The 24,366-nt window shown below is 36.1% G+C and overlaps 1 protein-coding gene and 2 pseudogenes across 2 annotated transcripts; all 3 read left to right on the top strand.

Annotated features, from left to right (window-relative positions):
- Positions 1–8,523: 8,523 nt before the first annotated feature.
- On the top strand, positions 8,524–16,039 carry LOC126766509 (uncharacterized). Of its 2 annotated transcripts, XM_050484275.1 has the most exons (3): positions 8,524–8,596; positions 9,637–9,915; positions 15,594–16,039. In XM_050484275.1, exons 2-3 carry the CDS (start codon positions 9,651–9,653, stop codon positions 16,022–16,024), a joined length of 696 nt encoding a protein of 231 aa, XP_050340232.1. In that variant the 5' UTR covers positions 8,524–8,596; positions 9,637–9,650; the 3' UTR covers positions 16,025–16,039. The 2 variants fall into 2 exon arrangements, with proteins under 2 accessions (XP_050340232.1, XP_050340231.1); XM_050484274.1 differs by lacking the exon at positions 8,524–8,596 and having other exon boundaries at positions 9,608–9,915.
- Positions 16,040–20,500: 4,461 nt separating this feature from the next.
- Positions 20,501–22,047, top strand: LOC126766508 (transformer-2 sex-determining protein-like; annotated as a pseudogene).
- Positions 22,048–23,226: 1,179 nt separating this feature from the next.
- LOC126766510 (transformer-2 sex-determining protein-like) lies at positions 23,227–23,926 on the top strand (annotated as a pseudogene).
- The last annotated feature ends 440 nt before the right edge of the window (positions 23,927–24,366 follow it).

The following is a 24,366-nucleotide window of genomic DNA, read 5'->3' as shown; positions in this document are numbered from 1 at the left end:
GGGATTTTAATCTGGTCGTCCTCAGATGCTAAATCAAAACCAACTGAACTCGATTAGCTGTCAAAGTTCAATAGGTTTTGACGTTTAGATAACTGAGTTAAACATCTCTTTTCTCTGACATAAAGTTAGTTGTAAGTCCTTGGCATATTTGTTGACTTTAATTTTGATTACCTAAGTTTAGGATCGGGTGATGCAAGAACTGGAGGAACTTGGCTATCCGGAAGCTGCTCTTTGGCGGAACTATTTTTCGGAAGAAAAGCCTCTAGTTGGTATGAATGGAAGTGTGGAGATTGAGGTGGTTCGTGGCTGCCCGCAGGGTTCTATCTGTGGTCCATATATTTGGAATCTCATGATGAATTCTCTGCTTGGGCAACTCGAACCACTTTGTAAATGTTGTGTCGTTCGCTGGGTGAATTAGAACGGGCGGGAGGTGATCTCTTAGAGATCGTTAATTCTTGGGGTTTAGGTGTGGGGGTTGACATATCGAGGGACAAAACGGGCAGATTGTCACCGGTTCGTCTACCGATTGTCCGCGTGAATGGGGTCAATATCAAATATGTGACAAGACAAATATCTGGGGCCTAACATCAAATATTGAAAAAGCAAGAGTACTAGAATATTTTATTGCAAATTATTTGTCGATTGATAGGATAGCTTACATCTCAATTTTGAACCGCAATATTACTTTATTTCAAATTCTTTGTCTATTATGTGACAGTCACAATTATTTGTTTGCTTCTAAAGATTCTAACAGATGGCGATAATTATTGATTGGATTGAGTAAGTATTCAACAGATGGCGCTATGCTAAAAATTTAAACGTATAAGGTACACATAACCTAAATTTATTTTGAATTTTACAGCCCTATTCTCATGCCCTCACAAAAATCACCACACTCACTATAGTGGTGTTTCTCATTTTTGTGATGGTTACCTTATGCTGGCGAAAATTCAAAAGCTCAAATGCTCGCTATGTATTCTCTCAAATATCTGTGACGTGTGAAAGCAGCCATCACAATACAAAAACATCTGTGTTTGTTTTGTTTTACATCAATATTTAACATTAAAAAAAACTTTGAGTGTTATAACTAGCATGGAGGAACTGTTCTTTGTGTATGCGGCAATTGTTGAGGAGGAGGAATCCGGGGGAAGGAGGAAAATTTTTAAGGGTTTACGAGACAAAAGCGATCCTTTTACTATGCAAGACACAACATTTATAAATACATTTCGACTCCCAAAATTGCTATATAAAGTACTTATAGGTGAATTGGTGACGCATGATGTGCAGAAGTCGAGTATATCTTTTAATCAGCGTTTCCTGGCGTGTTTGTATTTTTTACGGGCATGGCTCTTACCAAAAATGCGTTGGTATAGTTATGAGCCAGTTCTCTGTGTCTAGAGCTGTGCACTTTATTTCGAAATTAATTGTTGATGTTAAGGGCAGTGAAATTTATTTCCCTTCAAGAGCGCAGGATGTTTCAGATACAAAGAAGAGGTAAGATAAATAAATAAAAATAAATGTATGTGAATAAATAAATAAATTTTTTCTTAAAGATTTTACACGAAATTTGGGATCAAGGGCACAATCGGCGCAATCGATTGTACCTCCACTACTCCTCTCTCAACTTTCATGAACCGGAAAGGATTTTACAGCCTTAATGTAGAAGTAGTACGTAATGTTCTACATTATACAAACTATTTATAATCTTTCTGCTAATACATATGTACATATATTTGCATTTTTGGCAGGTTTGTGATCATCGACTTCTGTTCGATGTCAACGCGAGATACCCGGGTCATGATTCTAGTATTTGGACCACATCTCACAACGTATGCACCCCAAATATTTTTTATTAATACCATTGAGAGAGCCTTTGGTGTTTTGAAGTCACGATTCCGGTGCCTCTCAAAACACCGCATTCTTCATTACAGCCCTGAAAAGCGTCTTTTGATTATTTATTTACGCGTGTACAATTCTTCACAACATTTTACTAAAGCATGGTGTGGCTGCAGACCTTAGCTTCGAAGAAGTTTTAGAAGAATCACAAGACACCGAAATTGTTGTCGAAAACCACAATTTTAGGTAGGGTGCTAGAGTAAGAGAACGTTACATCATGTCTTTATAATATACATATGTATGTATATATTTCCAGTGGCGTTATGTATTTAAATATAACTTACATATATATATACACATACATATATGTGTAAGTTATTTACTGTCTCTGTATATTTTACTTCCTCTAAGTATTAATAAAAAGACATCTACATATGTTTAAATAATTCATTTTATTTTATTTTTATTTATTTAATTGTTCACACAATTTAGCCATAACTTCTGACATCGAGGTTAGTGCTTGTTTCATTTGGTTCAGCACCCCGTCATCTGCTCATTTTGCTCTACAATTTTCTTTTGCAGATCAATGGCCACCCCTGTCATCTGCACATTTTGCTCTACAATTTTCTTTTGTAGAGCAATGGCCTCCTCCTCTCGCTTTTCACGCTCCTCCATTTTTAGCACTGCTCCAAGCATCTTTTTCCCTTCAGAGGGATGTAAGTAGGTGATGTCTTAGGAGAAGGTAAGATGGGAGGAGATAAAGAAGAAAAGAGGACAAATCTGGAGGTGTTGGTGAGGAAGAAAAATTTTTAGACAGAGCAGGAAAAGCTAGAGCAGGCGATGTGACTGTTGGTGTTGGAGGAAGCTGGAGCTTGAGCAGCGACTGGTTCTTTATTTAAATATAACGGCGGCAAAACCTGTAAGTATAAAACGGACCAATTATTGCCTCAGGTAATAATAAAATATATAGTTCTGACAAATATTAAATTAAAATATTACCTGGTGACCCAAAGTCGCAACACCCGGCAATCCATCCACCGCTGCCGCCACAAAAGTAGTAATCGTTTGCTCCTCGAACTCAGTTATTCCATTTATCGGAGAGCCTCCACCAGTCGCTTGCGCATGTGCCTTCAGTTTGCGCGCTCGCAATCACAACTGATGTTTCCAATGCATTAAGGACTATGGAAACATATTTTAATAATGTGAAACATACATAAGCATTTGTGAACTTACTCCTTGGCTGCCGACCGAGTTGGACCTCTTAAGGCATTTAAATTATCTGCTAACTCCGACCAAAGTATTTGCAGCCCTTGAGGGTTGGTCGGAGTTAGCTTCCCCGTTGCAACTCAGGATGCTGCTTGCAAAACATTATATAATGTTGCAGCTGCTCTGAGTTGTCCTTTCCGTTTTGTACGCCTAGGAATATACAAATGAAATTATATATATGTATATATATTTAAAATTTCAAAATTACTTACATATGCTGATTATCCATTTGTGTGTCCATTTTTTTTTTTATTTTTATTAAAACAGTTTCAGCAATAGGTAGTTTTTATGCTATTATATTTGTATTTTTAACATTCATTTATTCAATTCAATCCAATCAATAATTATCACCATCGGTTAGAATCTTTTGGAGCTAAGGGACAACTGTGACTGCCAACTAGTAGACAAAGAATTTGAAAAAAGTAATATTGCGATTGAAAATTGAGATGTAAGCTATCCTATCAATAGATAAATAATTTGCAACAAAATATTCTATTATTCTTACTTTTTAAATTTTTGATGTTAGGATAACCAGCCGCGTCTTACTTAGACTGAAAAGGAGCGCACAACTGCCTCTGAACATCCGATTCTTCGCCCAATCTCTCGATTTGAGTAGCCTTCTTTGTGGTACAGGTTGATTTGGACCTTTTCACTGTCGTTTAAGTAACTGCCTTTTGGCATTTTAATAAAATCTTAAAAAAATATTATAACAACTTTTTGCAATTTAATAAACGAAAACTAACCAATCTTCAATTTAATTGAAAAAACTTTTTTTTATTTTTAATCACAAACACGTTGTCGGCTTCTCTAATCAGATGTGTTTAAACGAATATGTGCCTGTTTTTGCTATTTGATTTAAAATGCAGCGATTTAAATATAACAACAACAACAAAAGTGGGGGGTTTGCACTCAAAACGAATTTCCGTTAGTTTAACAAACAATATGAGAGAGAATTTGTTGTAATTAGTGCAATGCAAAGAAAGAGAGAAGTTAGCAAAATTAAAACTAAGAGTGCGTTTATACGTATATGTGGCACTGTACTAGTATATCTGTTGCCTTTAAATTCACTTTTTTTCTATAAAATTCAAAATTTTATTGTTGTATTTAGCAACTGAATGATTATCAAAAAACAATCGTATACCGTCTGGACAAAGTCTCTCAGCTTCTTCTTTGGAGTAAATCTGTGATTCAATTAAATCGAGCTCTTCCTGGTCTAACAACTGTCCATTATTAATTTTGTTAATATTGTTGCAAAACATTGATTAGCTTGTCGCATAACTTCGTTTAGTTCGGAAAATTTCAACCCTTGCCATAGTGTTGAACCTGCTATTTGTCGTTTTATTTGTTTGTACCGAACTGGCGGTAGTTGACGTAGATCACCAATCAAAATTATATATCTAATCCACCAAAGTTGACTTCAAAATTACCGCTGATTTGCTTTAACCTTGAATCTATTTGGGGCAACAACTCGGCTGCAATCATACTGATTTCATCGATAATCAATACATGAACATATTTAAAGAGTGGTCTATATTGTTGGGCTACTTCAATTGATAAAGGAAACAACTTTGAAAGACTTATCTTCAGTGTAGTGTGTACTGTTGTCCCATCGATAACCACAGCAGCTTTACCAGTTGAAGCACGGTTGAGATATAAGCATTGCAAAACCCATTACTTTTAGAATATCGATTATAAATTTCCATTAATAATTTAATAACAAATTTTTACCACATCCTGTAAAAAATATTTACAGCGGAGGAGGATCTACCAACTGAATATTGTAAATGACGTGCATCAAAAGTTCCTTTTGTTTTTGCTTTGCCATTTTCATCAACTCATAATATTGGTCGTTAGGCATTAGATTATCTTTCCGCTTTGCAACGGCACCAAGTTTATTTAGGGTCGCGAGACGTAAATCACTGTTTACATCCGAATACGGATTGTCATATAGCGTTTGGAATAGATTAGCTTCTGGAAATCTAGTGGCAATATCATGAATCTCATCGTCATCGTCAGCTTCTTCATTTTCGCGATATAGTTTTCGGCATAGCTCTATAGTTTTATTAATGTCTAAGTCAAATTCAAACTCTTTACGTCGCTCCAGAATTTGATTTTCATTTTCGTCGTAAATCCTAATAAATTTCATCTCTTCAAGAATATCGAATTCTTCATTCCGAAATGGGATATGCAAAGTGAAGTGATGACTTTTATACTCATTTATATCTGAGGCTATGTCATAATTCCTATAACGAATGATGCGTTGTTGCTTTCGACGAATATAATCACCTTGAGAATTTTTAGTAAAATTAGCAATGAATTGTGCAAGTGATAATTCTTCCATTTCTTGTGGCCGCTTCTCGTATTTATCAAACCAGTTTCCTTCCAAATACTTGTTGAATCTTCATCGATATTTAATTCATCTAATTCAATAATTCATCTAGTTCAATAGGTCAAACGGTGGGAATATAAACTATGGAGACTGAACTTTTAGACGTAGGTTCACGAAGAAGGTAGAAACCTCAGGTTTTTTTTTTTTCATATTTAAAACCCTTAGAAGTAGATATTATAGGAATCACTTTCCTCCCAATTGCTTGGTAACACGTGTTGCACAGTAAAACATATTCCACTGTATTACAATTTTCAACTATTACACTTAATAATTGTTCATCTTCAGCACGTGGAGATTATAAATCTAACTTAAACCACAATCGATCACAAACGGATCACTTATGACCAAACATATTGTTTAAAGCTTGTAGTTAAATTCTTTATGAGTAAACTTATCTCGATGAAACCGTGAGTATGGAATTTCGGGCTGTGCATCTACTGGTGGGTTATCTGAAAAAAAACAAAAAAGCAATTCAAATAATGTAACGAGTTATCCATCGATTGTGTATTGAGAACCAATTCCTTAAAAAACTAAAATTTTTTACATCGTAAATTGAAAAATGTAGATAAAATTAATTTTAAAAACTCATCTTAAGATGATTATTTTCAAATATGGTTATTAAATTATATGTGCAATTTGAAAATTATCCTCCTTTAGTTTAAAATTAAATTATTATTTTCTTTAATATCATTTTAATTTTGAATTTTTTTACAATTTATTTTACAATTCAAAAATATTTATCCGTCTTAAAATTGTTTTTTTTCCTATAAATCTAAATATTAAATCAGTTTGTTAATTTAAGAATTATTAAATATAAGTTTAAATTAAATTAAATTTTTTTAATATTTTAAATCATGAATTGTAAATTAAGTACATGTTTTTAAATTAAATTTTTAGTTTTTTCATTTAAATTGTTATTAAATTGAAAAATTTTTTTAAATTATTTAAAATTAAATGATGAAAGTTAGTGTTAATTGTTGATACTTGCAATCATTATTTATTAAATTATATCCCGTTGGGACACTACTCTTTTGTTGCTGAGAGTGGTCTAAAAAACAGAATAAAATAAATAAGGTTATACACGTGGTGTATTGAGGTTATATATATATATATATAATCCATGATCAGTATAAAATAAGGATCAAATTTATTGATTGAAAAACATTGAAATATTAGTTTATACTTAAAGCAGGATTAAAAAATATTTACACTTACCATTTATTACATCAGTCACATTAACACTTATATTTGATCATCTATTTTGATTGTTCAATAATTATTTTTACGTGCACGAAACTTGCGACTACGTTCTGTTGAACTCGATTGTTTTTTTTCATTTTAATTTGCGTCGATATTGACGACAGATTTCGGCATTAGTTTTCGGCATCTTATAAAATTTATTATTTATTTGAAAAAGATATAAAAATACTCACAAACACACAGGTAAATATAACACACCACGCTCATCTTACTAAAAAGCTGTAATACGCAGCCGCTTACAGTGTACAGTAACTTACGTAGTTTTCACATACACTAACCAGTTATTAAAGAACTTAAATTTAAAATTAAAGAGAAGGTTCAGGTTCGGCAGCGAACATTTGTAAGATTTATAGTACGGAATTCACCTCACAACCACAGAATTCACGCCGTGAAATGTTAACATCTTTTATACTATGTTCGGACCGACAAAGAAAACATGTTTTTGTGGGAAAAACTGGTTTTCGAACGAAATTTTGTGTTTTCGTCGATATAAAATCTGTCAAATGAAAAACACAGGTTTTTATTGCCTTAAACGCTATGAGATTATGCAATAGACTAGCAATAATGCATTAAATTTTTTTATCCTTTGAAATATAATATATACAAGTTATTTTTTAACAAAAGAAAATAAGATATAAGCATGTACGCAGACTTTTCTGCCTAGTGTATGTATATTTAACATTAAATATAGAATATCAAACTTTTTTTTTACACAAAAAAAAAATTTAAGCTAAACTTAAAATGAGCATAATTTATATCAAAAAAGTTTACGTACACGAATGATTGTTTATATAAATCAAAAGTAATTACAAACTTTTAAAGGTTTTTGCCTACATTTTGTTATATTATTGTCCCTAGACATCGGTGTATGCTCCCACTCAATTTCTAGTATTATTTTCGGATATTTTGACCCACTAAGTCCATGATCCAGCTTTTTGGCCTTATTTTGATGAAATGCGATGTTTTCGAATACGATTCTCCAAAAAGTTCCAGATATTTTCAATAGGATCAATGTATGGTGATTTCGGGACCTATGGAGTTATTTTTTTATTCTATAACAACCATTCACGCTATTTTGGAGCTAAGTGGACAATTGTGACTGCAACTAGTAGACAAAGAATTAGAAATAAAATAATATTGCGATTGAAAATTTAGATGTAAGCTATCCTATCAATAGACAAATAATTTGTAAACAAAATTTTAAATTTTTGATGTTAGGATAACCAGCCACGTCTTACTTAGACTGAATTGTAAATTAAATTCATATTGTAGTGAAGATAATACAGTAAAATTATTCTGGCTTTTAAATAACACTGTCCAACAGCATTTTTGGAACAGAATAGCGACCCCATAATTCTGAAAGGGTATGTTGAGTAGATCATTTTTGTAGAACAAACTTATGGTCCAGCACGTCTGAGTTTTTTTTTACAGTGGGTCAAAGTTTTCATTTCTTGGTCGAAGGTGTTTCTATATGAAAAAAATGTTGTAAGTTAATGTCTGAGAGAATTCTTATGGTCAGAGTTGTATTGTGGAATTGTATGAGGATTATTTTTGTGGAAGATCTTAACCCTCTAACTGGTTTCTTTATGGGTCAATTTGACCCTTTTCGAGAAAATCAAAAAATAGCCTTTAAAAAAGGACATTTAAGGATTAAAATATTCTACGAAAATGTTTCAAAATTTCAGTGGGGGTCACCAAAGACACCACTGTTGTAAATAAAGCCCTTTACGATTGATAAAAAATTACACGCCAACATATACAATATACATAGATGAAAACGTCGTCAAGTTCGGCCGGGCCAAACACTGAGTTCTCGCGTCTAGTCAGCTGTGACTTACAAATTGGGTGTGATAAAATTAAGCATAATTGACTTACTAAGCAGTACATATCGGGTGTGATTTTTACTAAAATTAATATAAAAAAGAACAATTAAAGCCTAAATAAGCATGGCGGATTCTGTTTGCAAATTAAGAGATTGGTTTTGTTTTTATTTGTGGACATTTTACGCACCTTCGAAGCAGAAGAAAGATATTCCCTACGATTGAAGAACCATATTTTCTTTTTTCTTTGGAATACGATTTTTATGTGAAGCCTGATACCAAAAACTGTTTGTACTACTTGCGAAAGTGGTCTTTTGACCTGGTACAAAAGCGGTACTAAGGCGCTGCCATTTTCTGCGCCTATTGTATGGATTGAACCTGAAAATCACAAATCAGATACATGCTATTTCTGCGTAAATTACAAATTTTGTAGAAGCCAAAGGCAGTACGCGATAATGACACACGAAGCAACAAATAATGTCATTTTACCAGAAGTGCGCTGTGAAGGTATTCCGGTGCCTCAACCGCCTACACATACATTTTCGGCCAATATGACATACGCCAATACAGAAATAACAGCGGCGGTTGAAAACATATCAGATATAAGTTACTTGCCTCCTGGTGGTTTAAACATATGTCCTAATTTGATAGACCAAGCTTATTTTGAAGATCTTGTAAGAGATTTAGGACTAACAAAAGAGAAAGCTGAAATATTATGTTCCAGATTGAAAAAAAGGAATTTGATAAAAGCCGATGTAAAAGTTACATCGCCAAGTCAGATGAACTTGTATACTGTTGCAGTATTGAAGAGGTTCCAAAATATCTAAAGCTTCCACTGGACTCTTCCGCTTGACGACTATTTATAGATAGTTCAAAACACAGCTTAAAAGCAGTTTTACTGCACAATGGAAATCAGCATCCATCAATACCGGTTGCGTATTCCACAAAAAAGGAGGAAACATACGCAAATATTTGAAATCTTTTAAATATAATTGAATACTATAAATATAAATGGGAAGTATGCAGATTTCAAAATGATTGCAATATTGACTGGAATGCAAACAGGATACACAAAATATATGTGCTTTCTTTGTAAATGGGATTCACGTGCTACCAGCAGCCATTATCATATTAAATATTTCGAAGAACGTAAAGAAAATATTATTGGTAACTTAAATGTAATCCATGAATCTCTTGTCCCAAAAGATAAGGTCATACTTCCACCGCTGCATATTAAGTTGGGCGTGGTGAAAAATTTTATTAAAAGCTTAAATACACAAGGATATGCTTTCAAACGCATTCAAACAATTTTCCCCAGATTATCTGCAGCAAAATTAAAAGAAGGTAAAATACGGTTTTAAGAAATAATTTATTTCGGTAAATGTTCAGCAGCGGCTTTTCCGAAAACGTGCACCAATTTTCACGGGAAATGTCTTAAAATACTCGTTTTTAGTTCTACTTTACGAATATGTTAGGCGCGTGCTTTTAAAAACAATATTTTCTTTGTTTCAATAGAAAAACATCGTATTTCCCGAAATCAAAAATTCACTTTTGCACTTTACACGTCTTTAGATGTTAAAAATATATTTTCTATCAATTATATACACGTAATTATTGATGTTCTTTAATTAATTAATTAGATAAATGGTTTTTATTGTTATTTTTATAAAAATATGTAAAACTTCACAATCACTTCACTTCAAACAAAATGGCAAGGTTATGCTCGAAATTATGGCATCGCTGTTGTAAATTCGAATCTATTGATTCATGCACTGATCGTTTTCGAATTATCGATACTCTCGATATTTGAGCCTGAACGAGAATTGGTAAAAATGAGAAATACATCGAGCGCTCGAAAAAAAATAACCCTGGTCGGTCCAACACCCCGGCGTTCATAATTCTTCTGTGTCCAACTTCTTCTTCTTTCTGCAATAATAATGAATAATAATGAATTATAAATTTTTCTATTATGTGTTTCTCCTTTTAACCAATTCTCGTTCAGACCCGAATATTGAGAATATCGATATTTTAATTTCTTTTTATTTTTCCAATTATTATTATTTTACTACTAGCTGACCCCGCAGCCGTTGTCCTGCGCGAAATTATGTCTTTTGAATTGAAAAGATAAAAATTCATATTGTGTTGATTATCATTTATTTGAGATTTTTCTACATTTTTTTTCAATGTAACGCAGCTTGATAAACAACAATTTTTGGTTTCTGTTCCGGTGTACAGAAAAGATGGTTTTCCAACTCGTGAGCACGCCACGTATATCTGGCCGTGTGAAAATTATAGCATTTCCACACACTATACGACTATCCTTATGTCCTGTCAATTGTCATTTCAAATACAATTTTCCCTGGAAACGGAATACGTTTGAACTGAAATGGGAAAAAGTTAGAACTCAAAGGAATTCGTAGAATCAAGCATTCTGCCCCTTGTATTTGATAGGTGCGTCACAATCATATTGCGAAACATAATAGATCCCACAATGAGACGCAAATGATGCGGTGGCATACCAAGCCTCTTCAAAGAATTTATTCCGAAATTCCACTGGATAATTCACGGTTTTGTCTTCATTGTCAAGACGATCGATCGATTGGTATGACCGCAAGTCTCCCGGAATTTGACTTTGAATCTTCCAGTTTAAGTCAACATCATCGGTATTTTTGCCAGCTAACTTTGCGCATGCATTTAAGGAATAGTACTAACGATAATTTGTCCAATGTTCGTATAAACATTCCTGATGAGTCCATCTTTCGTGAATTGATATCAAACCACCGGAAGTATCAACCGGTATTGACCCATTTCCTATTCTTAGCGTATACGATGTAAAATGTCTTCGGCAATGTAATTTTTGGTCGTATCCCATAACTGACGCGAATTTGAAGGCTGATCATCGCGAAAAGTGTGCGAACTTCATTCCAGTGATTATCATGTTCCAGCAATTGTAATTATAATTGTATGTATAATACCAAGTATTTCCGAATAGAGCAAGTCTCGCAAACGGTTCACTGACGAAAGTTGAGAAAAAACTCATAAATGCTAATTTTTTTGCTGAGGGTGTTTCTCCTGTCTGTACTATATTCTCTGTGTTGAAATAGACTATTTGGTCATTCTCCAATTAACTGCAGAGACGCACAACAGTCGGAAAACGTTCCTGAATCGCAAAAGTAAATATCATACAAAGCGCTTTATTGCAGTTCACGTATCGACCGTATCGTCTAAGATCAGTAACCGCCATGTTGCTTCTTTTGGTGACGTATTTACAAACGTATTTTATCGATTGCACCAAACTGCAATACGCAACATTGACATGACCTTAGAATGTGAATTAAACAACAGTGGCGAATATGGTACGATTCATATGTTTTCAACTTCGATGTGTTGTTAACTTCGATATTCACGTCTCTAAATTGAATGCTAAATGTTCTGTAATTGCCGTCTGGTGAGCGACGTCGATAGAGTGGATATCCATCATTTCCAGTTTGTGTTTCCGAAAGAAAAGCACGTGGATAGTGTTTCGTGCATTTATTGTCAGACATACAAACCGAAGTGGGACTTTTCTCTGTGGTGTCCGCATGATTTCTTCAATTTGATCTGGTCCATGTACCATATTGGTTTTCATCACTTCTCATAATACTGAACTTTTCTCTGCGTAAAGAATTTCCGCAGAAATGATTTCTTCAATTTGATCTGCCATACATTGATGTAACCACCATCCACCATCCAAAGAAGAATGTGTATGTGCGACTAACCTCTCTTTTACCACTCAACAGAATGCATCTGGCATCTAACAGCACCACATACATATACCTACATTACTCCAAGATAAAATCCATGAAACATCGGAACTGTTGTTTGAAAAGTCGTGCTGTGATATAGTGACGATCGCTTGCTGAATGACCGCGATCTATAATTCCGACGTCACGTATGTCATCGCATTTTGGAAGTACTTCTTGCCTATATATTGGAATGATGTTATTGCCCACTTGAGCTGCCATACATTGATGGTAAAAAGAACGCCGACCGATATTACCAGCGACCTCTTGACTGTGGCTTGTAACAAAGTTCAATCTGCAATTGACCTCTTTGCGTGCACTTAAACACTTCTCAGAACACACGTTAAGTTTTCAATGTGCGATAATTTTCTATATATCAAAAATCAATGTGGACTTTCTTTGTAATTTCATCTTTTCACAAAAGCCAAATGCTTTATTAAACACGATTTAAGATCCATTTTTTTTAACACAAGTTGTTTCCACAAAAATATTTTTCATTTAGTTTTCCAACTAATAGAAATCATATAGATGGTAGCTAGTTTTTATCTATGATCAAAAAATTGAAGTTGACGGGTCCCCTAAAAACAATAAGCCCTTTTCTTTAGCCGGAATAAAAAAAGCAAACGAAATTTTATTTTTATGTATCATACATATGTGAAAACAAACCAAAAGAAGATAAAAATTTGATTGTTTGACTTTTCGTGGTATATGTTTTTTTATATCTAACCCTTTCCGATCCACAGCGAACAAGTGCGATGTCGTTCTCGAGCGTTAGCGTTATTTAACAAACAAACAATCATCACTTACATATGTACAGCAATTTGATGTATCGAGAATACAAAGACGTCGTTTTTGGAAGAATATGTTCCGTGGTTTTGAAACTTTGATTACATAAGAACCTTCCTAATAACAAATCAACAAAAAATTATAAATCGGGATATTCATTGTGAACGAAAACGGATGTTATAAGATAGGGGCCCGTCCACGCTTCACTGTGGCTGATACATAATTCTACTACCAGAATGACTTCTATCAGATTATAACTATTAGTTAATGAGATATAATATTTTGCGAAGGAACTTGTGTTAAAAAAAAATTCATTAACAAACGAAGCATTTCAAATGTTAATAAAGCATTTGGCTTTTAAAATACTGTTGAATTTGGGCTCAGGGAAATCCACAGTTGAAAAGATATTTGCTAACCTGGAAACAGGTGAAATGAGCAAAGTAGGTGCCTCGCAAGCTCATAATCCAACAAAAACAACGAATAACTGATTCTGAGAAGTGTTTGTGAACTTCGGAATCGCAATTTTTTCGTAAATGATAGAAATATTGCTCCATCACACTGAGTCAAATCGACAGTCATTGTAGTGTCGTTTTGACGAACCTGATGAACCGGTTTCAGGCATTGGAAAACGAAAAAGGCGGCGGGAGTAGGTTTGACATCAGTCTTTGGGATGAAAAATACAAACTCAATTCTCTTACTGAGCCAGTTATAATTACAGTTTGAACTCTTGTTCAAATTCCAGCAATTTTACTTTCCGTTAGCGCAACACATTCCAGCCGTTTCACCCGAAGAATTTAGATGACAAAAATGTCTATAATGAAAAAAGTTTATGAAGTATTATAGCTGATAAATATTTATATTAAAAAAAATTTAATAAATTATTAATATATTTACGAAGCAGTTGACCGCCGGGAATAAATTTTTCCTATTCAGAAAAAACCATCAAATATTCATGCAAACTTAGGTGATAAATTGTTGGTACTCTAACAATGTTATGATTTTTTCCTATTTTGAAAAAACCATCAAATTTCATGCAATTTTATTTTGATTATAACCAGCACTCGAAAGAAGTCATGCTTTGTACACTTTATATGATTTAAAAATTTTCGATTTTGATTTAATGATTGTAATTTCTATCATGAGGCGATTTTGCCCATTCTTCGGCAACTTAACTTTCCCTTATTAGCAAATCACAACACATTCAAGCCGTTATCACCAGAGAATTTTTTTCACAATGTGAACGCATATAACATCCATCATTCCAATATAAATGTTCATGTACATTTTCATTCGTTCAAATGCAGCACGGAACATATCTTCCAAAAAGACATCCATTTTTGTAAACTAACACATGAGTTGCTTCAAAACTATTTTGATCGTCACCACTAATTGTGATACTTTTGTGACTAATAGAAATCATATCGAGATGGATTTTAGTTATTATCTATTATCAAACAACACGTTGACGTTTGAAGTGAACATAAAGTTTTCAATAATTTTCTTTTAAATAGCCTTTGGAATAAAAAAGCAAGCGACCCCAATTGAACAATTCAAATAATTTACAAATCAAAATATTGAAAAACAAAAGAAAAGAGGATTGTATGAAAAAGTCAATTTTTGTAAATTTCCAATTTTTTCGACTTTTCCTTATGAAAAGTATATGGCATGGTATATCTAACCCTTTCCTGATCCACAGCGAACAACTTCTGATTTCATGAAGATTGGTTCCGCCGTTCTCGAGCGTTAGCTTTACTAACAAACAAGCAATCATTTTTACTTACATATGTACATACATACATACATATGTATATATGTACATACAAAATAAAACGTTTGTATGGGAAAAAGAAAAGGGCTGTTTTTAGGGGTTTTCCGGCAACCTACGTATTTTTTTCTTACATAAGAACCTTCTCCTAATAATATCAAATACAACAAAAAAAAATCAGCCAAATCGGTTCAGCCGTTTATGAGTGATGAAATTACAAAGAAAGTGGCATTGATTTTTATATATATAGATAGATTATGTATTTCTCATTGTTACCAATTCTCGTTCAGGCTCGAATATTGAGAATATCGTAATTTTAATTTCTTTTATTTTTCCAATTATTATTATTTTTCTATTACGTTGGTCTCATTTTTATCTATTCTTGTTTAGTCTCGAATATCGAGAGTATCGATATTTCGAAATCGATCGCTGCTTGTATCACTAGTACCCAATTGAATTTCGAACAGTGACGCCATTTATAGCGTTAATATCGTGCAAAATCATAATATTCCTTTTTGCTTATATTACAAAAAAAACATAAAAATAGATAACGCGCCATATATATTCGTAAATCGGAATTAAAAACGATTTTTTAAGACATTTCCCGTGAAAATTGGTGGACGTTTTCGGAAAAGCCGCTCTGCTGAACATTTACCTTTATTTCATTTAATGTAAACTATCTTTTCTAGGAATGCTCGTTGGACCCGATATAAGAAAATTATTACAAGATGAAGAATTTTATGGTCATCTGTCGGATATGCAAAAGACAGCATTTGACTTTATGCAGCTGGTTATTTCAGAATTCCTTGGAAACTCAAAAGCACAAAACTATGGAGAAAATATTGAAAGCATGCTAATCGGTTTTAACAATCTTGGCGTTAAGATGTCACTAAAGCTGCATTTTCTGCACTCTCATCTCAATTTTTTTAAAGAAAACCTTGGAGCGGTTTCAGATGAACACGGTGAAAGGTTTCATCAGGATATAAAGGTATTGGAAGAAAGCTTCAAAGGGAAATCCCAAAGTGTAATGCTTGCTGAATACGTATGGGGCTTGTACAGAAACCTTGACACATCGGAACATTCACGTCAAGCTAAATACAGGAAAGCATATTATGTTTAATCTTTAATCCATTGTCCTACTACTGCTGAAGCAAAAAAATAAATATGTACATACTATAATAAACCACTATTAAAACAAAACTATAATTTTTTATCAATTTACAACAAAGAGCTTTATTTACAAATGTCCTTTTTAATGGATATTTTTGACTTTTCGAAAAAAGGGTCAAATTGACCCCCTAGAGGGAAGATTTTATCAATCGCCTTTATTTAAACAATGGTGTCTTTTGACCCCCACTGAAATTTTCCGCCAAACATTTTCGTAGAATATTTTAATCCTTAAATGTCCCTTTTTAAAGGATATTTTTTGATTTTATCGAAAAAAGGGTCAAATTGACCCATAAAGAAACCAGTTAGAGGGTTAAGATCTTCCACAAAATTAATCCTCATACAATTCCACAAATACAACTCTGACCATAAGAATTCTCTCAGACATTAACTTACAACATTTTTTTCATATAGTATAATGCTCCCTTCGACCAAAAAATGAAAACTTTGACCCACTAAAAAAAAAAAAACTCTGACGTGCTGGACCATAAGTTTGTTCTACAAAAATGATCTACTCAACATACCCTTTCAGAATTATGGGGTCGCCATTCTGTCCCATTCAAAAAGTCTTCATTTGTTGGACAGTCAAAACCATTGGATTCGTTGGCTGGTAGAGCAGGTTCTTTTTGTTGAGTGTGGGCGTATAGTGGATTTTGTAACAGGTGGTTTTTGCGGATGGGTGGACTGCCAGTATCGTTGGTGTTCTCTGCCGGCTGAACTGCCTGTCGAGTTTGAGTTTTGCTGTGCATCCAGCGTTCAGTTAACCGTGTTGCGAGGGGGACTTCGGCAGTTTTTGTTCAAAAGGTGCTGGTGCCTGTCCTTGTACGGGAAGTTCTAACTTTGCGACTTTTTTGATGGTGGTGGTGAGCTTTGTGCCCACGGTGTGACTTGGTGCCTTGCCGTATCGGTCGATTCGGGGTAGTACGGGGACAAAGTTCCGTCCGGCACCCATTTTGAGTGGCCATTCAGGCTTTGTGCTTGGGTTTTTGGGGTACCCTCGCGTTTTCGCGTTAGTCAACCGTTTGGGTGGCGACTATCACTGAACTTTCTTGCGCGGTTGTTAGTTTTTTCTGAGTGTTAAGTCACACGCGCCCGGCGAGCAGCTGTTCAGGGTTTTTCCTTGTACTCGTGGTTTCTGCATTGGTGTGTTTGTTTGCCGCGGGTCAGCCTGCTTGGTAGGTTAATTCCTAAAGTAGAGATGCCTCTGCCACGGAAGAAGAGGATTGATTCCCTCGCCGGGAGTGATGGTTTACGGTCTGCAACCGTGGTGGCAGACATGTTATCCGGGAGGAGGGGATGGGACCTCCTTTGAGGTCGCCACCAAAGCGCAAGGCGCGTTTGGTGTCTCCACATGTGGAGCGTGGTGATGTGGGAGGGAGCGGGAGTGGTAGAGGTAGTGGGGGTAGTAAGGGTTTCGCCACTGAAAAAGTGATTGCTCACCCTGCTAATTCGGGGGTTGAGCGCATTAGGCGGGATGGTAGTGTAGGGAGTAAGGTTAGGAACCAGCCATGTTATGGCTGCGAAAAAATTAAACGGTGAGCTAAGTGAGTTGGTTTTTGGTGCCAAGGATTGTGAGAAGGAGGTCGCGAAGGGACTGCTGGAGTTTGCGTCAAAGTATGAAGAGCTCCTGATGACGATGATTACCGAGAATGCCCATCTTCGTGGACAGGTTGATGCTCTTAGAGGAAGTTGTGGGGGAACTTTTCGCCGCCGGATGGGTCTTTGCCGGCTATGTCGGCACCGATGCCTGCGCCTGCAGCACAGGTGCTGGGGCTATTGCACCGGTTACGCCGAAGTCGGTGGAGACTTGGTCGGTGGTTGTGAGGAGCGCGGGGCCTGCAACTTCCTCTAAGGAAGTTATGAAGAAGATGGTTCAGAGGTGGGTCCCTCACTCGGAGTGAGGGTCCATGATGCCCGGGCACAGAAGGAAGGTGGGGCGAGTTTTCGCACTCCTTCTGATCGAGAGAGGGAAAGAGTGGTGACGAATAAGAAGTTTGAGGAGGTGGGGTCGGACGTCACTGTCACCCGGTAGTTGGGTCCTCGTGTTGTGGTCCAGGGGATTCACACGGAGATCCTCCATGAGGAATTCATGGAGAAGTTATTCCGGTTGAACCTCCTGAACTTCAGCCCGGCGCCTCAGAAATCTGACGTGAGGATGGTCAGTCGCCCCTGGACGGTGACCGCTAATGGTGGGACCAATGTCGTCCTTGAGGGTAGGGACAAGTTGATGTCCGCCCTCTTGGAGGCAAGTAGGTGCTGCATTAAGCGGCTCTCCTTCCTGGTGCGACCGGATAGCCCCGTTTCTGGTTGATTCCGGTGTATGGGTTTTGACCATAGAGTGGCTGCTTGTAGGGCTAGATCAGATGTCTGTCGGAGGTGCGGTCAAGAAGGCCACAGAGCTGCCGGTTGCGTCAATGCACCACATTGCCACAACTGTGCTTTCAAGAGTAGACCAGCAGAACATCTTATGATCTCAGCTGTCTGCCCGATTTACTGTGACATTGTTGAGCGGGCCTCGGCAGACATTGATGGTGGGGTTTATCCAATTAAATTGCCAGGGGTCATATGCCGTAATGTGTGAGTTGGGGGTTGTATGACTGAGGGTGGGTGTAGTATTGCCTTACTCCAGGAGCCCTACGCCACTAATGGTGTGGCCAGGGTCTTCCTGAAGATTTTAGGGTCTTTTCGGAACCTTAGAGTTAATGCTGCAATACATAGTTGTGAATAATCCAAAATATGATTGTGTAGTTTATTCGGCAGAATGGTTGTGGCTAGTTTATATTGTAAATATAGCGAGCCCCTAGAGCCCTACCTGGGATACATGGACATGCTGCTTCTTGTAGGTGGTAGTCCATTTATCCTGGGGATGGATGCGAATGCTCTTCGATGTGGTTCAGTAAGGTGTCCCGGTATTCGTCTGGATATCGGAGACACAGGCGAGGTGAGGCATTGAGTAAATGGGTGGTGACTAATGGCCTACACGTTGTGAATTAGCCCAGTGAGTGGTATACTTTTGAGGGGCCTAGGGGTGTGAGTGATATTGACGTGACGTTAATGAATGAGGCAGAAAGTAGGGCTTTTAGTGTTGGGTGGGAGGTTAGGGGGGGGTGGGGATTGAGTGATCATAATTTGATTCAAATTATGGTTACCCTCGATCCCCCCGCTTTATGAGCAAGTGCAACAAAAAAGCAACAAAAAAGAAATTTAATAATTGAATATTCTCGAACGGTCGACGAGTCACTCGCGGACGATGCGTCGATGGTTGAGAATATGAAATAAAAAAGGAAATATGTCAGTAAATGAAAACACCAAGTTTTGTTCTTAATATGATATTTGAATATACAACCAAGTTTTGTTCTTTATTGAGTTTCGATTATTACAAATTACATACTCGCTTATGATAGTGACGATGTTGATTATGGTGGCCGGTGGATGACGTCTTCGTTTGCTCCGATCGCTAGGAAAAGTGCCAGTGCGTGACTAGCAGAATCGCTTACTAAGCCATTGAGTCAAAACTAGCGGGAGTTTTTAACGAAACCATTGCCAGTTGAGTGAAAGTTATTAACAGCTAACTGGCAATGGTTTGTTATATGCTCACTAGGGTTGGCTAGAAAGAAATTAGGCACTGGTCTAAACATACCGGCCCCTTGCAGTGAGCAACAAAAAAAAAATTACATGTCCATCGACACCATAACGATGTACAAATTTATAGCACAATATTAGTAGATAAATAGAAAATATAGAAATATTGAAAAAATTGTATAAATTCATTTATTTATTATTATAATTATTTTTAAAAATAAGAATAAAAAAACGATAGTAACTTAACTTAGTACCGGGCCGTACCCGAAAGCACCCAGCCGAAAATTGAGCCCCGAGCGAGAAGCTGCCCGTTTGTGGCATGACCTGACTTGTCATGATGCGGAGTATACATCCGCGCCGATCGTATCGGCGACGAGTTTGAAGTTTGATCCGCCAGTTTGATGTGGGGTATGGGGCTGCTAGGTCGGAGTCCAACGTGGTGGTCGGGCTGAAGCGCATATAATCATGCATTACCCTTACATGCGTCGATATGCGGGTATTCGTCCCATGTCTGCCTCGCAGTACCAAGAGGCAGCCGCGTTGACCACCGATATTAGTCTGCACTAGTTGCAGTTCCCTTGAGAAGTCGCGTGCAATTAGCGACGTAGGTGCGCAGGTGTCTATGAGAGCCCTGACTAAATGTAGGCGTCCTCTTGCCTCGATCTTTACCACCGCCGTCGGTAAAATGGCTGTCGTTGGCAGCAAAGAAGGTGTCAACATGCTGGCTCGACCCGTTATTGTGATTTGTCAGCTCATATTCCGAGCAAGCGGGCATTTTTATTTTAATCACAAGCTAATTGTAAAAATCGTGATAGAATAATAGTTATACTATACTGCAAGCAGTTATTTAGAAAATAAAATATCGTAGAATAGTTATAATGAGCCCTCGTTCACGTAGCCGTAGTATTTCCCACGTCGCATTTAAACACCAAGTTCCAGTTCGTCGCGGCAATGGGCGTCGACGACATTCAAAAGAAAAGATGTACAGTTCTCGCAGTAGGTCAGCCTCACGAAAACCACCTTCTCCACCACCACTGCCATCAGGACGAGGTGGACGTTACTCAGAAGCCAGTCAAAGCTCTTCAACGTCACTCTTCCACGTCATGGTCGTCGTATTTCCCGTTCACGTTCCGTAGCACATACGAAAAGCGTCGTGGTAATAGGGAAAAAGCCATATGTGCAAAATCGGTGTATAGGTGTATTTGGTTTAAGTGTGTATACAACGCAACAAAAAATACGTGATATATTTTCCAGATTTTTTTTTGAACGAATACAAGTTGTAATTGATGCACAGACTGGTAGATCTTTTTTGATTTTGTTTTATTTATTATGAGGACATATGCAAAAGCGGCCAAGATGCTTGCTCCGGAAATTGATGATCGTACGCATAAGAGTTGATTACACCAACAACGGCATTTCCCACACCTGGTGTCTATATCGACAAACGCGGCGTGAACGTGAGCATACATGATCGCTTCGAGATGACTATCGTCGTCAATTTCGGGCTGACCTTATCACAGTCGCAACAATAACTACCGCCAGTGTCGAAGGCGTCGTTCATGAACGCAGCCGAATGTCGTTCCGCAGTTTGTGCACGCTATTAAAACTGTTATCAGTAAATACGTACACAAAAACAAAACTGTAGTAGAGGTGTAAACCGCAAACGTCTGCTACCTATGATATGTTTTCAAATGGACATTGTGTGCAAAAATGAGAATGACAAAAAAACAGATTTTAAACAGCAGCTGAATTAAACTGCAAAATATTAACAGGTTTTTACGTCCGTGTTTTGTTAACGTTCTCATTATATTCAGCATTTGGCAGCAAATTATTTATTATAAATAATGAATGGAATGTGTTTTTTAATTGTAACAATCGAATTAACGTCCTATTCAGCCAAGTACTACGCTTAAATGCATGAGCAATGTTAGCTGGCAAAAATCAGTTTTTTATTATTTATGGAAGTTTCAGTGCAAATGAGACTTTACAATTCGGTATTTATTTAATAACACCATTTATTATTTGCTAATTAAACTTATCATTTTATTTGTTGACTACCAAACATTTTTATAACTCTATGTTTAGCAGTAGATAGTAGTGTATTTGCAATTTCTTTTAAAACAAAAACAAAAAAAAAAACAAGCACCGTTCGACAGGACGAAGAATTTGCATATTAACTATTTAAATGTATGTATGTCCACTAGACATCAAATAATGGCGTGCTCAGAGTTGCTATTTTTATAAATTATAAAAAACCAAAAGACTTTGGTTTACTTGTAATTTTAATTAGAAAAAAATTTACTAATACAAAAATAAAAGAAAAATCAAAAATCAGTTTAACGTGATATAAAAAATATTACCGCACAAAAAAATCAGAAAAATAAAAATGCAAGTTATAGTTTTAATAAAATCAAAAAAGAAAAATCAAAAATTAGTGCCGTAATTTGATATATATTTAATATTACCGCACAAAATCGAAAAATTGAGAAAATCAAAAATTAGTGCCGTAAGTGATATATGAAAAATATATGAGAAAATTACCGCACAAAATCCGGTAAACGTAACCGTGCACTTACGGATTATTTTGTTTTTGCAATTATTTCACTAAAAACACAAAAAACACTAGTCACTTTGTCACTTTTCTTATATAAAAGATTTATAATTGTCACCAATATTAAAAATGCAATTAAAAAACAACTTTGTTTCTTTTTTTTTTTTAAAAACGATTTATATCAAAGTGTTATTATGAACAACCAATCACGTAATTTGACCTGAGTTGATGTGAGATTGTGCAACAAGAATCCCGGTGTGCAGTGCCAAAATCCTTGAAAATATGGTTGTTAAAATCCGTTGGTGTGCAACGCCTCGTTTGTGTTTGTGCAACAAGAATCGGTGTTAACTTGCCGTTGGTGTGCAGTGCCAAAAATCGCTTGAAAAATATGGTTGTTAATATCCGGCTCGAAGGGCCAATGAATATTCTCGAACGCTCGACGAGTCAGTCGCGGACGATGCGTCGATGGTTGAGAATATGAAATAAAAAAGGAAATATGTCAGTAAATGAAAACACCAAGTTTTGTGCTTAATATGATATTTGAATATACAACCAAGTTTTGTTCTTTTATTGAGTTTTGGTTGTTACAAATTACTACATTCGCTTGTGATAGTGACGATGTTGGATTATTATGGTGGCCGGTGGATGACGTCTTTGTTTGCTCCGATCGCTAGAAAAAGTGCCAGTGCGTGATTAGCAGAATCGCAAGCCATTGAGTCAAAAACTAGCGGGAGTTTTAACAAAACCATTGCCAGTTGAGTGAAAGTTATTAACAGCTAACTGGCAATGGTTTGTTATATGCTTACTAGGTTGGCGAAAGAAATTAGGCACTGGTCTAAACATACTGCTTGCGGTGAGCAACAAAAAAACCACCATAACGATGTACAAATTTATAGCACAATCTTAGTGATAAACAGAAACAAATGTAGAAAATGATTATAAACGCATTTATTTATTATTATAAATTTTTAAAATAAGAATAAAAACAAAAAACGATAGTGGTTTATTTAGTCACAACCTCAATGGGTGAAAGCGAACAACTTCTGGTTATTTAGAAAATAAAATCTGTAGAAGAGTCGCAACGTTTGATGCGGGTGTATGGGGCTATTTAGGTCGTTACACCAAATCCAATTTATCATAGTAATACACCCTTACATGGTCAATAAAACGTCCCATGTCTGCCACCAGTACTAAAAGGCTGTTGACCACCGATAGAGTGCATTTCCCGTCATTCACGTTCCCGTAGCACATACGAAAAGCGTCGTGGTAATAGGAAAAGCCAGGCGTCCTCGGTGAAGGTGTAAATTTGGTTTAAGTGGCATACAGAACGCAACAAAAAATACGTGATATACAGATTTCATTGAACGAATACAAGTTGTAATTGATGCACAGAAAAGATCGCGTGGATTTTGTTTTATTTATTATGAGGACATAGCGATGCAAAGGCGTTCACGTAGCCGACGCTTGCTCCGGCATGGAAATTGATGATCGGCGCATAAGAGTTGATTACTCAACAACGCAAAGACCACACACTCCCACACCTGGTGTCTATATGGGCCGACAAACGCGGCGTGAACGTGAGCATAATGATCGCTATCGAGATGACTATCGTCCCGTCGTCGCTCGGGCTCACCTTATCACAGTCGCAACAATAACTACCGCAGTGATCGAAGGCGTCGTTATGAACGCAGCCGAAATCGTTCCTACGTTGCACGCTATTAAAATTATTATCAGTAATATATACACAAAAACATAAACTGTAGTAGATGTCGCAAGAACGCTCTGCTACCTATGTTTTCAAATGGACATAGCTCCGGCAAAATGTGACAAAAATACAGATTTTAAACAGCTGCTGAATTAAACCGAAATAAAAAAGTTATTGGTTGCTTACGTCCGTGTTTTGTTAATTTTAAATTCAGCATTTGGTAGCAAATTATTTATTATAAAACTCTACGCAAAAAAAAATTGATTGCTTAAAATATTTGATTTCTTAACACAATAATGAAAAAGAAAAAGCAATGTTCAATTTAATACAATTGTATACACAACATTTTTTGTTTTATTTTGTGGTGCATAAATAAACAAATTTTGTGGCTCCAACGAACATGCAACGTACAGTTCACCGTGAGAAAAGCAAGCTTCCTCTAAATTAACTCCAAACA

Source organism: Bactrocera neohumeralis, unplaced genomic scaffold, assembly GCF_024586455.1.
Source record: "Bactrocera neohumeralis isolate Rockhampton unplaced genomic scaffold, APGP_CSIRO_Bneo_wtdbg2-racon-allhic-juicebox.fasta_v2 ctg1463, whole genome shotgun sequence".
Lineage (NCBI taxonomy): Eukaryota > Metazoa > Arthropoda > Insecta > Diptera > Tephritidae > Bactrocera > Bactrocera neohumeralis.
Note: the sequence above shows the minus strand (reverse complement) of the source record. Positions and strands in the feature narration are given on the sequence as shown.